This window comes from Rhinoderma darwinii, chromosome 4, assembly GCF_050947455.1.
Source record: "Rhinoderma darwinii isolate aRhiDar2 chromosome 4, aRhiDar2.hap1, whole genome shotgun sequence".
Classification (NCBI taxonomy): domain Eukaryota; kingdom Metazoa; phylum Chordata; class Amphibia; order Anura; family Rhinodermatidae; genus Rhinoderma; species Rhinoderma darwinii.
In genome coordinates this window covers 339,614,311-339,630,514 of record NC_134690.1, presented here as the reverse complement: position 1 = coordinate 339,630,514, position 16,204 = coordinate 339,614,311, and the positions used below count along the sequence as shown (strand labels likewise).

At 40.3% G+C, this 16,204-nt stretch overlaps 1 protein-coding gene across 8 annotated transcripts in view; it reads left to right on the top strand.

Moving 5' to 3' along the window:
* SYNE1 (spectrin repeat containing nuclear envelope protein 1) overlaps nucleotides 1-16,204 on the top strand; it is a 498,487-nt gene that overhangs the window by 384,816 nt on the left and 97,467 nt on the right. For all 8 annotated transcript variants that reach the window (XM_075862881.1, XM_075862877.1, XM_075862879.1 and 5 more), the window contains 5 exons: nucleotides 10,787-10,906; nucleotides 11,038-11,238; nucleotides 12,345-12,518; nucleotides 13,729-13,860; nucleotides 15,322-15,518. In XM_075862881.1, the coding sequence (XP_075718996.1) occupies nucleotides 10,787-10,906; nucleotides 11,038-11,238; nucleotides 12,345-12,518; nucleotides 13,729-13,860; nucleotides 15,322-15,518 (824 nt within the window). The remainder of the gene's footprint in view (nucleotides 1-10,786; nucleotides 10,907-11,037; nucleotides 11,239-12,344; nucleotides 12,519-13,728; nucleotides 13,861-15,321; nucleotides 15,519-16,204) is intronic.

Here is a 16,204-nt window from a genome sequence, read left to right as displayed (position 1 = left end):
ACATCCCCTCCTGCATATAGCATCACCCCTCCTGTAGATAGCACCCCCTCAGGTAGATAGCATCAACCCCCCTGTAGATAGCACCACCTAAGCTCCCTCTAGGAGCGGAATCCTTGGTCAGCACCCAAACTCCCTCTAGGTTCCGCTCCTAGACGGAGTCCCTGATGTCTCTGTCCATATATGGACTGTGACGTCTAGGGCTCTCTCTAGGATCGAAAACCCTGGCTAGAGCGTCGGCAACAATCCGGGCGGGGACTCCGCTCCTAGAGGGAGCCCCTAACATCACTGTCCATATATGGACAGGGACGTCAGGGGCTTCCTCTAGAGGCAGGTTCCCCAGGCAGAGAGCTCTGACCGGGGATTCCGCTCCTAGAGCAATCTTAGGTAGCACTATCTACAGGGATGGTGGGGGTCTGGTGGTATCTACAGGGGGGTGCTATCTACTGAGGGGTCACGCTATCTGTAGGGCTGTGGCGCTAACTACAGGGGGTGGCACTAACTACAGGAGGATGGTTCTATCTGCAGGGGAGGTGGCGCTATTGGCAGGGGGGTGTTATTTGCGAGGGGGGTGATGCTATCTACAGGGGAGGTGCTATGTACAGGGGGTGTGGCACTATCTACATGGGCACTGTGGCACTATATGGGCACTACCTGCAGGAGAAACTATCTACATGGGCCTTGTGTGTGGCTCCATGTGGGCACTATCTACAGTGGGAAATGTGGCACTATGTGGGCACTATCTATAGTGGGCACTATCTACAGTGGACAATGTGGCACTATCAACACGGGTATTGCGGCCGAATCTACATTGTCACAGTGGTGTTTTTCAGGTGGCTGGGACAAAAAAAACCCCTAACGAATAAAATTCATACAAAAATTATAACGGCCATGAAAAACAGATGGCAAATAGCGGTTAAAAACAATCAGACGGCCGGAAAATGGATTCAAATTTTGAGACACACTGATGAAAAAAATCGTTGTTAACTGCCCTTTTTTACACGTTGTGTGAATATAGCCTTATAGTCCTCTACTCTCTCCGCTCACAGCGATCCAGCCTGACGAAGAGAGAGAAGAAGACTAATTGTTACAGAGCTGTACAGTATATGTGTGTATATATATATATATATATATATATATATATATATATATATACAGTCCAATAGTAGATGAACACAGCACTCCAATGGTTTTCAGGAAATCAGGCCATGTGCTCGTTGCCTGGGGGTGAATCAATTCCCCAACATCCAATAGAGAAAAATATAGAACACAGCAACGGCACCAGGACTTCAGAGTAGATGAAAGCAAAAGTGGATTTATTCACCTCAGTACAGCAACGTTTCGGTTCAACAGGAACCTTTCTCAAGCCATGGCTTGAGAAAGGTTCCTGTTGAACCGAAACGTTGCTGTACTGAGGTGAATAAATCCACTTTTGCTTTCATCTACTCTGAAGTCCTGGTGCCGTTGCTGTGTTCTATATTTCTCTCTCTCTCTCTCTCTCTCTCTCTCTCTCTCTCTCTCTCTCTATATATATATATATATATAGATAGATAGATAGATAGATAGATAGATAGATAGATAGATAGATAGATAGATAGATAGATAGATAGATAGATAAAAAATTACAACAAAAAATTTTTCTTCACATGTTTCGTTATTTGTCTGTTCATAATAAAAATTAAAAACATGGAATTAATTAAACTAATAAAAAAGAACATGAAAGCCTCATAAGTCTTGTAAAAAAAACGAAATAAAAATAGTTGTGATGTTCAAAGCGGTTGCAAAGATATTATCGTTTAAAGAAGTGCATATCAAAAATTGAAAATTTGATCTGGACACAGTGGCATCAATGACCCTTGTCATGAAAGGATTAAAGTAATGAATTTTCTTAGAAAGGTCCTAATTTGAACCCAGTAGAGATGCTGTGTCAGGATGTGTCGGACTAGAGTACCTACAGCCCACCGGAAATAATGATTCAAACCCAAAACAACTCCGCTAAAAAACTCAGCAACAATTGGTTTTCCAAGTGAGGTTTTCCACTACTGAACCTTAAGGCTATGTTCACAGGGAGTATTTTGGGGGAGGAATATCTGCCTCAAAATTCCGTTTGGAACTTTGAGGCAGATATTCCTCTCCCTGCACGCCGATTTTCGCGGTGATTATCGCGCCGTCTTTCGCCCGCGGCCATTGAACGCCGCGGGCATAAAACAGCGAGAAATACGCTTTCTCCTGCCTCCCATTGAAGTCAATGGGAGGTCAGAGGCGGAAGCGCCCGAACATAGGGCATGTCGCTTCTTTTTCCCGCAAGGCAGTTTTACTGCTCGCGGGAAAAAGACGCCGACGCCTCCCATTGAAATCAATGGGAGGCGTTCTCGGGCCGTTTTTGCCGAGTTTGGCGACGCGGTTTCCGCGTCAAAAAACTCGGCAAAATACCCCGTGTGAACATAGCCTTAAGGGGCTTTCTCATCAGACATATCCACAGGATATGTCATAAATGTCAGATAGATTCAGGTCCCAACTCTGGGACCCGCAACTATCTTTAGAACGGGGCCCCATAACCCCGTTCTACTGCTCTGTATTGTGGCTGAAGTGTGTGATTTCCAACCATGAATTACGGAAACAGCATAGCTCGCTGAGCTACGCTGTTTTCGTAAGTACCATAGCAGTGAATGGCAGTTACGGAAGCAGCGTAGCATGCGAGCCACACTGTTTCCGTAACTATTATTTAGTTCTATGGAACTTTTGGAAACAGCGTAGCTCAGCGAGTTGGTCGGGCATCACAGGCATCAGCCACAACACAGCGGTAGAACAGGGTTTAGGGGGCCCCATTCTAGAGATGGGACCCGTATCTATCTGACATTTATGACATATCCTGTTGATCTGTCATAAATGTCTCTGATGGGAAAACCCCTTTAAAGGTCCCTTCCAGTCCCCCGTCGCACTGATTATGAGATTTGAATCGATTTTTATAGTGCTGACGGGGGACCAGAAGTCTAGTTGCACAGTCTTCCTTCATAATGACATGACTCTTTTAGTCCACCAGCGAGCCAATGCAAACCTTATATCAAAGATCAGAAACTATTCACTGTGACAAATATGCAATAATAGAAAACATCTAAAATTGTGCAACTACTGGTTCACAGCAACATGTGGGTAGCCATTTTTGCAGGTGTTCACCATCTTGCAATTCTGATGCATTTTCAGGACATCCGGCCCTTGTTTGTTGCTTTACTCTACAGCTGTTGTATCATGGACTTGCATAACATCACACTTTCGCCAACAAGGTTACAACAGTATTTAATGTTTTATACCGAGCTGCTGCATTTTCTACACATTTCCTATTTATATGAAGTCACTCTCCATATCTACCTGTGTCTGACTTTTGAAATACTTTTTCTTGCATTTCCTATTTCCAGGGATTCTGTCCTTTTCTTCAATCTAAAGGAACTCTCTACCAAATGGGTCGCATTCCACGATATCGTTAACATTGTTCATGGTGGCCATTTACGTGGTCCAGAACTTTGTTATGCATGCTGTAGAGTTTTTATCCTCTCTCTGTATCTGTCTTTAATTAGAAATCATGTCTTCCCTGTTAACTGACCACATTATTAGACATCACAGAGCAATTATTGTACCACATATAAGCATACTAAAAACATAAAACCACATTGTTTTTGTATTTGACAAAATTGACTACTTAAAGGGGTTGCCTCACTAAGACAATCCCTTTCCGCATGCCTTATTAGGATATATTAACATAAAGGGGTGTCCTCTGCTTGGGGACCCCCTCTATGAGCTGAGTATCAGGGGCTCCTGCTCATTTGAATGGCTGCTGTGTTATTCTATATTTCCCCTGCAGTGGCCGCTACAGGGGAAATGTATAGCTGGCCACAGATGATTCCTAACATAATAATTCACAAATTATGGTATGAAATCACAGCAAATTGTATATATATATTTTTTATTAATGATTGATAAAATATTAGCATTACTGTTATATAGTAATGTTATATGACATTGACTCTGCTCACCACTCAAATTTGGCTTGATACCGTTCTTCTAAGGCTGGGTTCACACGACCACATTAACGTCCGTAATGGACGGACGTATTTCGGCCGGAAGTCCCGGACCGAACTCAGTGCAGGGAGCCGGGCTCCTAGCATCATAGTTATGTACGATGCTAGGAGTCCCTGCCTCTCCGTGGAACTACTGTCCCGTACTGAAAACATGATTACAGTACGGGACAGTTGTCCTGCAGAGAGGCAGGGACTCCTAGCATCGTACATAACTATGATGCTAGGAGCCCGGCTCCCTGCACTGAGTTCGGTCCGGGACTTCCGGCCGAAATACGTCCGTCCATTACGGACGTTAATGTGGTCGTGTGAACCCAGCCTAAGACATTTCAACAAATTATAATAGATTAAATTGCTTAGTGCATTTCCAGTATATTTCATTGTTAAGACGTGAGTGGTTTCAAGTGATTTTCGTAGCTTAGTTTTGTACTTTAACTTATAATTATTACCAACTGTCCGCTGTAATAAATGCAATGAATAAAAAGACTGCCTGTCTACTTTCTGAGTATGAAGCTGTTAGTGTGTGTAATAAAAGCAAATAAAGTGAAACTATGCAAGATTAATCCGACGGTAGAATATAATATTTATCTCTATATGCTCACGCCACTGTTTAAGGTCATCTGTATACTACATGTATACTACAGACTAGAGGTTCCTTTCATATGTGATCCCTCTCACTACAGTGAAGGAAATAAGTATTTGATCCCTTGCTGATTTTGTAAGTTTGCCCACTGTCAAATACATGAACAGTCTAGAATTTTTAGGCTAGGTTAATTTTACCAGTGAGAGATAGATTATATTAAAAAAAAATAAAAAACAGAAAATCACATAGTCAAAATTATGTATATTTATTTGCATTGTGCACAGAGAAATACGTATTTGATCCCCTACCAACCATTAAGAGTTCAGCCTCCTCCAGACCAGTTACACACTCCAAATCAACTTGGTGCCTGCATTAAAGACAGCTGTCTTAAATGGTCACCTGTATAAAAGACTCCTGTCCACAGACTCAATTAATCAGTCTGACTCTAACCTCTACAACATGGACAAGACCAAAGAGCTTTCTAAAGATGTCAGGGACAAGATCATAGACCTGCACAAGGCTGGAATGGGCTACAAAACCATAAGTAAGACGCTGGGTGAGAAGGAGACAACTGTTGGTGCAGTAGTAAAAAAATGGAAGACATACAAAATGACTGTCAATCGACATTGATCTGGGGCTCCATGGAAAATCTCACCTCGTGGGGTATCCTTGATCCTGAGGAAGGTGAGAGCTCAGCCGAAAACGACACGGGGGTAACTTGTTAATGATTTCAAGGCAGCTGGGGCCACAGTCACCAAGAAAACCATTGGTAACACACTACGCCGTAATGGATTAAAATCCTGCAGTGCCCGCAAGGTCCCCCTGCTCAAGAAGGCACATGTACAGGCCCATCTGAAGTTTGCAAATGAACATCTGGATGATTCTGAGAGTGATTGGGAGAAGGTGCTGTGGTCAGATGAGACTAAAATTGAGCTCTTTGGCATTAACTCAACTCGCCGTGTTTGGAGGAAGAGAAATGCTGCCTATGACCCAAAGAACACCGTCCCCACTGTCAAGCATGGAGGTGGAAACATTATGTTTTGGGGGTGTTTCTCTGCTAAGTGCACAGGACTACTTCACCGCATCAATGGGAGAATGGATGGAGCCATGTACCGTCAAATCCTGAGTGACAACCTCCTTCCCTCCACCAGGACATTAAAAATGGCTCTTGGCTGGGTCTTCCAGCACGACAATGATCCGAAACATACAGCCAAGGCAACAAAGGAGTGGCTCAAAAAGAAGCACATTAAGGTCATGGAGTGGCCTAGCCAGTCTCCAGACCTTAATCCCATCGAAAACTTATGGAGGGAGCTGAAGATCCGAGTTGCCAAGCGACAGCCTCGAAATCTTAATGATTTACGGATGATCTGCAAAGTGGAGTGGGCCAAAATTCCATCTAACATGTGTGCAAACCTCATCATCAACTACAAAAAACGTCTGACTGCTGTGCTTGCCAACAAGGGTTTTGGCACCAAGTATTGTCTTGTTTGCCAAAGGGATCAAATACTTATTTCTCTGTGCACAATGCAAATAAATATATATAATTTTGACTATGTGATTTTCTGTTTTTTATTTTATTTAATCTATCTCTCACTGGTAAAATTAACCTAGCCTAAAAATTCTAGACTGTTCATGTCTTTGACAGTGGGCAAACTTACAAAATCAGCAAGGGATCAAATACTTATTTCCTTCACTGTATATACAAATGCTCTGCCCAAAGATTCCTGACATTTGCACTGACTTTAGTGTTCCAATTTGCAGATTGAAAATATACAGTGTAAGAAATTGCTAAATTTTAAATATACAGTATAGGGAATTGCAAAACGGAGGAAGGAAGCAGAAGTGGAAAGTAGGGCTGGGCAATTAATCGTAAAAAAAAAACAAAACCAAAATTCAGCGCAATTAATCGACGTCATCTTGTGAATTTCGGATTTATCAATAATTTTTTCCCGATTTAAACCGTTTCTGCATCTTCAGGACGCAGATACAGTTGAATCCAATAGTAGAGCAGATATTTTTTTTATCAGGTTCTATTAGGAATGTGGGGGCAACTGTGGGGGCATTATACAGTGTGGGAGCAGCTATGGGGCATTATATTGTCATGGGGCAGTTATGGGGGACTTTATAGTGTGGGGAGGGCAGTTATGGGGGGCATTATTCTGTGTGAGGGCAGCTATAGGGGCATTGAACTGCAGGGAAGTCAGTTATGGGGGTATTATACTATGTTTTGGCAGTTATGGGGGAATTATACTGTGGGGGGCAATTATGGGGCCTCATAATGTGTGGAGGGCAGTTATGGGGGCATTATATTGTGGAGGGCAGTTATGTGGGCATTATACTGTGGATTGCATTTATGGGGGCCATTATACTGTGTGCAGGAAAGTTAATAGTGGTATTATACTGTGTGGAGGACCGTTATGGGGGCATTATACGATGTGGAGCAGCTATGGGGGCATTATGATGTGTGGGGGCAGCTATGGTGCATTATACTGTGGAGAGCACTATGGGGGCAACATACTGTGTGGGGGCAGTGTCACTGGGTACATTATATACAGCAGTATACAGAAGGCTCATTGGATAAATATTAATTCAATGGCGTAGCATGCAAATAGGGGGTGTGGCATGCAAAAGAGGTGTGGCCTAAATAATCATCCATTAATCGTAATCGGGATTACATTTTCAATTAATCGTGATTTTGATTTAGTACATAATCGCCAGCCCTAGTGGAAAGGTGTATTTCTCTTTGCTATTGCATCAGCAAAGTAAAGTAAAAGCAACTTAGACTTGATGGGACTAGTTAAAGGGGTTATCCGGGTTATAAAAATTTGTGGCCAATTTTTATTACCTGGATAACCCTTTTAATTTTAGATCTTACATGTATAGTGTACTCCACTGTATAGTCTACGGTCCTGATGATTGCACATCTCTACTAGCAAGAGTGAAGATCCACTAACAAAAAACTATTTGAATGGCCAGCATGTAATATTAAATTTTCCCTGCAGTCGTAAATCTCCCTCGACGATACTATGCGTTCACTGGGGCTTTTACAAGCTGGACCAGCAGCAATCAGCTGATCACAGGGCCGTCTATAACTGCTGAAAATATACATGAAGTGCAGTATTTCTGACCCAACAGCCACGGGCAGCACATAACTTAATTTTGGGCTCATGTTGTGAATTATTAGTTATTTATGCAGCACCATCACCTTCACTAGCAGTTAAAATGGCCTGTATCCTGCTACATAATGGGTTTTAAGTAAAATAGATGCAGAAAAATTAAAACAAGAAAGCATTAATAGGATAGGATACGATTCCATAACATTGCATGAGTCATATGTATCCTTACCTAGATCTGACATTTACGTGACCAGTTCATGTCCGTATGGCCAGGGTATTGGTAACACATTTACAAAAACAGCTTTCTTCAATTCAAAAGCTGATGCTGTTCAAAAGATGTAATATTCAGACCTGAGTTACCAATGGAAATGTTTGGAGGGTCTCACACAGGCTTTTAGTGTGACATGTCCTTGGAAAATTATGAGCTAACACATTTATTGATAATATGTTATTTTGATCGGTACAAAATAACTATTTTTTAATGTATAGATAACATTGGTAAAGGATTAACTAAAATAGCTGCCATAGAAATGTCTAGAATATGGTATATTGTTTTCAACCTGAAAGCAAATGTAGGTAAATTGGCCTTTAAATAGAACCTGTCACTGTGTCATATAAGTTGAACTTGTTTACTGACCAGAATAGCGCTATATCCCTGATTCCATTGCTGTTTTTCTCTTTTTCCTGGACCCCCTTTCTAGAGATATGGCCCACTATTGCACTTTTGTGTTGGCTTCCTCTATGCTATTTTGCTGTAGTTAGCCAACAGGGCGTGAACCACCATCCTGCTGCCTCACACTGATTGCTCAGCATCGGAGGCAGGGAAGCTAGCTCCACCCTGTTGGCTAACTACAGCAAATTAGCCTATAGGGAACCAGCACAACAATGGGCCATATCTTTGGAAAGAGGGGGGGGGGGGGGAAATTGCTGGAATCCGGAAGACAGAACTGTTCAGGTCATGTAACCAGTTCAACTTATATGACCTAGTGACAGGTCCTCTTTAAAGAGGACCTGTCACCTCTCCTGATTTGTCTGCTTAAGAAATACATTAAAAAAACAATTCTAAAGCATCTTTTCTTAGTACACTACGTTGTGCCTTTCCTCGGTTATTCCTCCTAGAAAGGTATGAATAAATTGACAGCGGAGACCAGTCGGGTGTGTGTCCCTACACAGATTGAGTATGTCCATACAATGCTCACATTCTAAGGGTATGTGCACACACACTAATTACGTCCGTAATTGACGGACGTATTTCGGCCGCAAGTCCCGGACCGTACACAGTGCAGGGAGCCGGGCTCCTAGCATCATACTTATGTACGATGCTAGGAGTCCCTGCCTCGCTGCAGGACAACTGTCCCGTACTGTAATCATGTTTTCAGTACAGGACAGTAGTTCCACGGAGAGGCAGGGACTCCTAGCGTCGTACATAAGTATGATGCTAGGAGCCGGCTCCCTGCACTGTGTTCGGTCCTGTACTTGCGGCCGAAATACGTCCGTCAATTACGGACGTAATTAGTGTGTGTGCACATACCCTTAGACTGCGTAGGGACACGCCCCTTCGACAAGGAGAATGATAACACCCAATTGTCAAATTATTAATAATTTTTTGGGGGGGAATAACAGACAATTGGTACAACACAGAATTCTAAGAAAATATGTTCTAGAATTGTTATTTCATGTGGAATACAAGTGTATACTTTAATAGATATGTCAGGAGAGGTGACAGATCTTCTGTAGGATTAGTGGTCAAAGGCAATTTTCAGGAATATAACAATAAGTATTAAAGTGGTTGTCTCATGAAGACAATTCCTTTCCATATGTCCTTTTAGGGCATATGTACGTTATACAGGGGGGGGGGGTCAGGTGCATAGGAGCCCAATCTATGAGCCAAAATGGACATTCGCTCTCTAAAATCAGCTTCTGTTCTGGCAGACTTGGCCCATTCATGCATTACATTTGTATGACCGGTATGTAATACCACATTTCCCCTGTGTAGTAGAACTGCCTTTACTGGTATTAACAGTTTTAGGTTGCATATTTAATGTGCAAATGGTTAAAAAACAAAAATTCAACTTCAGGCCACACCCATATATCACAAGATTTTGCTAAAAGTTTTGCTTTGCCGTCATCCCTGGATATCCCCCACTGTCCAATACTATTCCACAGCCGAAGCATCTGCTGGTCATGACAACAGAGCAGCCCTTGGAGGAACCACCTGGCAGGCCCCTATGCTACTATGATATTACAGCTGCCAACCACTACATAACCATATCACAGTTAGTTCTGCCAAATGACAAAATCAGCTCTGTATCTGCATCTATATCTTTTAAGAGGTCCCGAAACATGACAATTTCTTGTAGAACACCTGATATACGGAAAGCGTTTAGAAACTATCTGAAAATGGAGCAAACTAGTGTAAATCAGGAAATCACAATAAGAAAAAAAGTTCATTACAATAGATATAGCATTACAAGGAGTTTGTTTACAAAGCCAAACTAAGAGGTTACTAAAGTATCAAATGCGTGATTGTAAAAGTAACATTTTATAATGTCATAACGTTATTATTAGTAATATTTTTATTGTTCATTTTGTATTACTGCCAATATAGCAAAAGCGGGAGTTTCTTTTGAATTTTTCTTTAAGGAGTCCTCTTTGCTTGCGTAGTTGTGCTTTTGACTTTGGACGATGCGCGAGGGCAGCAGTGAATAACAACTCGAGTGTTCGATAGCGCATATTTATAGTGGCGATATTTAGAGAAATGTATGTTTCCTCTTATATGGAATTATATATGGAATTATATAGTGTTTCCTATACTACTATTGTGAAGAAGGGGGCTCAAACAGATGAGTCAAATTGGGTTGTCTTCTGCTGGATCTCTTCGGCCGACTACTGAGCCAGAACATTGGCCCACTGGGGGAATCAATAGAACACTGTATAGAGTTTTGGGAGACTTTCAGACGTGTAGCCAAAGTTAATGTCCATTTTTTTTTTATTATTTATTTTTTTTGCTCCCGCAGGCGATAATGCATGCTGAAGATAGTTTAAAAGAATTGGATACTGAAATTACAGAGTTGAAAAAATGTGGAGAAAAACTACAAGTGGATCAGCAATCCATGCAAGAGTTATCCAAACTTCAGGTATGTGAGAGTGGAGTTTTCTTTTCTAATTTTATGTGTATTCAAAAGTATATTAAACATTTTACAGCCGTCGAAAGGTTGGCATCTTCCTGTATAACAGTGCAGATCAGTAACGTTTTGCCTGTCTCCAGGACACGTATGATGAACTGATGATGGTCATCAGCTCAAGGAGAAGTGCACTGAATCAGAATCTTGCGCTGAAGAATCAGTATGAGAGAGCCCTGCAAGACCTGGCTGATCTCATCGAGACCGGACAGGAGAAGATGTCGGGGGGACAGAAATGCATTGTTTCTTCTAGACATGAGGTCAACATTATGCTAGATAAACATAAGGTAAATTTATTTTCATTTTATCATAGAATAATAATAATAACAACGAAACCATTACACCATTTATATAGCATGTATCTGCTGACAGTAATGTACTGTATGTGTATATGACCTAAAGTATCATACGGCAGTACATTACATTGGTGACCTACCAAACCTGCAAAACGTACGTTTTATAGTTAAAATGGTTGTCTGGTTTTTATTTGTTGAAATTATTTAGAATAGGAAATCAAACCGTTTTAAATATATATGTAGAAATTCTACTAACATAACTTTTATATTCCAGTAGGATAGCCTCTGTCTAACAAAAAATAAATAAATGGTATAACCCGCATATTAGTCTGTAGTTATACACTAATAGGATAACTGAATGGACTAAACATGGCGGCAGTCATGTGACCCACCAGCAACAGATAATTTGACCACTGGCATTCAGGTAGTACTGACCAGGTATCTAACAGGTTAATAGTATTTTACTTAGGAATATAAAGTATTTCCACCTACAGCCGTCTCATCATCGTGTCTGTGAGGAGCAGCTCTTACATTCTCCCTGTCTCCTCTGTGTGTTGCGTTTTTTTTTATATATTTAACTTTATTAACAACATCCTCTAGAGATAGGCAGCCATTTTGTACAACCTCTCCAGAGTGCCATGCACAGTGAAGTAGTTGTTCATCATTATACCACCATTAGTCCTATTCACTTAGCTCAGGGATGTGTCCTCTAACATTGCCCCTACAGATGTATGTCATGTATCCCTGTTGCTGACTGAATGGGTTTGATGATGTGTTTGTGTTCGAGGGGGACATCACATGAGACGCCATGTTTAGTTAATCAGTTAGCCTCGGAATGTATTACACAGGACTAATCTGTAGGCTATGCCATTCTACAGTGAAGAGACGGACCTACTACAGTGTTATAAGAAATGTATGTGAGCAGAAGTTCTAATACATGTATAAAAGAAAACTATGATTTCTTATGCCATAAATTAAAAAATAAAAAGTAGACAACCCCTTTAAACAAGTAATGCAAATGAAATTAAATTTTGACAAATATTGGATTGAAAGTTATTACTAAAGGCAATGTAAATATTAAACACATCTTTCTCCAGGAGTATTTCCAAGGATTGGAGTCACATATGATTCTCACAGAAACACTTTTTAGGAAAATCAGCAGTTATTCCTCATCCAGGGAGACGCAGCACCACTCAGACTTAATGGCAAAGGCTTCTGCAGTACTAAAACAATCTCACAAGAGAGGTGTAGAGCTGGAATATATTCTTGAGGTAAGAGAATTTGGGTACTATAAATTATATTTTATGTTGTCAGTACAAAATGTAGAGATTAAATACAAAATATAAAGATTAAATACAAAATATAGAGATTAAATACATACAAAGTCCAAGGGAGTAATTCCAAGGAAAAAGGCGGCACTCCGGGATAATATATAATAAAAAACAGTGTTTACTCACCCAGTGTGTAGGCGTTTCACCTTCCCATTGAAGGCATTTTCGGCTTGAAAATTCCTACACACTTGGTGAATAAACGCCGGATTTTAATTTAAGTATATTATTCCAGAGTGACGCCTTTTTTCCTTGGAATTAATCCCTTGGACTTTGTATGGGCCTGATTGATGGGATCTTCGGTCCAGATCCCTTGAGGTTTAGCACCCACCACATTTTTTACCGTGCAGCTCCTATTTCTTTGTTTGAATTGTAGAGATTAAATACTGTACATCTGGGAACACGTCCTAAGGCATGTTCTACATTAAAGTCAATGTCATTGGGTAGAATGTCATTATGCACTTAATTTATTCCACACTCCTACATTTTTTTAACATAAATAGATATAATTGTATTGGTAAATAATAAACACGGGAAATCTGAATATTGTGCTACCCTAATGTGGACTAATCCAGGATTGGAAAAGGGTCCCCGCAAATCTATAACATTAATGCTTCTTCATCAATTAATTAAGGTCAAAATGCCCGAGGTCACATTGTAGGGATTTATTGTATTTCATTATATCGATTTATATGGTTTATGTTATATTTACTTGATACATTAGAGGGGCTCTTAAAAAATCGTTGATTACAGAATTTCAATCCAATAAATATTACCAAATGAATTTTTAAAGAAAACTTTGATACACCCAACTAGTGATGGGGGTGCCAGGACATGATTGATGTTAAGATACTTCTCTCTGTCAGTATAGTATAATTTCACCTTCCAGAATTATGCCAGTGTCCTAATAACCTAAATCCATTGGGTTGGCAGCATATCCTTAGAGACCAATATGAACCAAATACTGATATCGACCTCTCCAGAATGCCATACACATGTAGTTACATGAACACAAATATTTCATAGAAAGCAATGAATTTTCCATTAATATTCTATTTATGTAGATACAATGGTTGGGGGGGGGGGGTCTATTGTGTGTGTTCTATTACATTGTAACCCATACTCACAATTTATTCAACTAAAATTCCTGTAGACATGGATGGCACTGGATGACAAATATCTAAAGCTGAGTAGACAACTGGAATCTATTGAAAGTAACATACCTGTTGTGGGTCTGGTGGAAGAAACTGAAGAAAGGCTAACAGAAAGAATTGAACTGTATCAGGTATTTAGTATTCATTCCCTTCCCATCAAAGCAAGATGTAGCAGAGCTGTTTTTTCATTTGGCTTCTTAGAAATACTGGTATATGGCTTTCTGCTCTTAGTCCAGGTTTAGATTGTGTTGTGGAGCAGTTTAAAGCTACAACACAACACATGCTCCTAGAATTGCCTCTATGGAAACCATATTGTGCTACTGCATGAATAAGCCGCAATTGTTTTCTTTTCACCCAATGTTTTCTCTCTATAGAAGCCAATTGGGAAACAAAACCCACAAAAACACAATAGACAGCATTTTTCAAAATCTCATCCACATTTATATAATATTTGTGAACTTGGCCTAAATGTTTCCATATCTTACCCTCATTTATACTTTCTACTATGTACATTGTCTTATTTCTTAGACCTCATGAAAACGAACATATCGGGCCGTATTAGGGCAGGCATAGAGGTGCATGGGGCCTTACTATACCCCCATATGCTTCCAATTTCATATACAGGCATACACAGAAAATGTAACAGAAAAAAATTGTGGCATGCTATATTATGGGACTGTTTTCCCTGAAAAGCAGTGATTCCATAACTCCGATATACAGCACCCGACACTACATCATAAGGCAGCACACAGAATCCCTGGTAGTCCGTCATATAGTCTCCGCTAAAGAGTATGAACATTTACAGTACCGCTGTTCCCTCTGCTGTTTGCTTTGTTATTTAGTGTTTCAATGAGGACTTAACTCATTTCTTTTAAATACCATTGTAGATGGCTGTAGGAGGATTTAACATTGCAACTACCACAAAATCACTTATAGTTTCAGCAGTAGCTGTTTATGTCTTACAGTGGTTGAAAGTTCTGAAAATGTTAAAAAAAATCTTTTGCATATATAGAAAGCCATATGGTGGACCTTAAGGCTGGGTTCACACGAGCACATTATCGTCCGTAATGGACGACGTATTTCGGCCGGAAGTCCCGGACCGAACTAAGTGCAGGGAGCCGGGCTCCTAGCATCATAGTTATGTACGACGCTAGGAGTCCCTGCCTCTCCGTGGAACTACTGTCCTGTACTGAAAACATGATTACAGTACGGGACAGTTGTCCTGCAGAGAGGCAGGGACTCCTAGCATCGTAGATAACTATGATGCTAGGAGCCCGGCTCCCTGCACTGAGTTCAGTCCGGGACTTCCGGCCGAAATACGTCCGTCCATTACGGACGTTAATGTGCTCGTGTGAACCCAGCCTTATAAATAAAAGATAGTAATGGTAATAACATTAAATGGAAGCTGTCCAAATTGCTATTGACCATGAGTATTTTTTTTCGATCATGAGATGTGTGTATCTGGTCATAGCAAGATCAAATCACTGCTGCCTAAATCTGTCCCTATACATTCAGCTGAAGTGTTAATATGTAGAATTAGCGACAATTATATTTTTCTGATAAGTGCTCTTTTTCTTTCCAATTCTCTTCAGTGCTTTAAGTCAAGCTTAGCAGAGCACCAGCCAAAACTTTACCAGGTTCTGGAAGATGGAAAACGGCTTCTAATGTCCGTCAACTGTCCAGAACTGGAAGGATTATTGAGTCAGTTGGGTGAACAGTGGCTGAATAACACCAGTAAAGTGTCTAAAGAACTGAATCGATTTGAGAACATACTTAAGAGCTGGACAAGGTGCTAACAAATAAAAAAATAATTATTTATCGATTAGGTCACATGTGTAAATCAAGATCTTGTAGTAAGAAGATTGCACCTTTACAAAACTTAAAAGGCTTGTATTTAAGTGTTTTATATTTTAAGTATCATCTATCACAAGATATGTAAATTGACATACTGTAATAACTTAATTAAATATGAATAATTACTGTAATAGTTCCTCTATTATATGATTAGAAATGTATAGCTTATACTTCTTACTTTTCCCAGTGGAGGTTTAAAGGGGACCTGACAGCTCTCCTGACATGTCTGTTTTAGTAAAAACTTTTATTTCCCATCAAATAACAAGGTTGGAGCACCTTTGCGTAAACTCTGTTTTATGCTGTTCCTCTGTTATTCCTCCTGCAAATTTAGTAATACATTGTGAACTGGGTGTTACCATTTTCCTGGTAAATATAAAATGTCCCTACTCAGTCTGACAGCGCTAATTGGACAGCGTTAGATTGTGAAGGGACGCACTCCTTCAGAAGAATAACAGAGGAACGGCACAACACAACGTGTAAAAAAATGCTCCAGAATTGTTATTTCATGTGAAATACAAACTTTGTTTATTATCTTAATACTATGCTGCACAATTACTACTGCATGTGCAGTACTGTTTTATTGAAGTCAGTGAAACTTACGTTAGTATATATTGTAGGTAT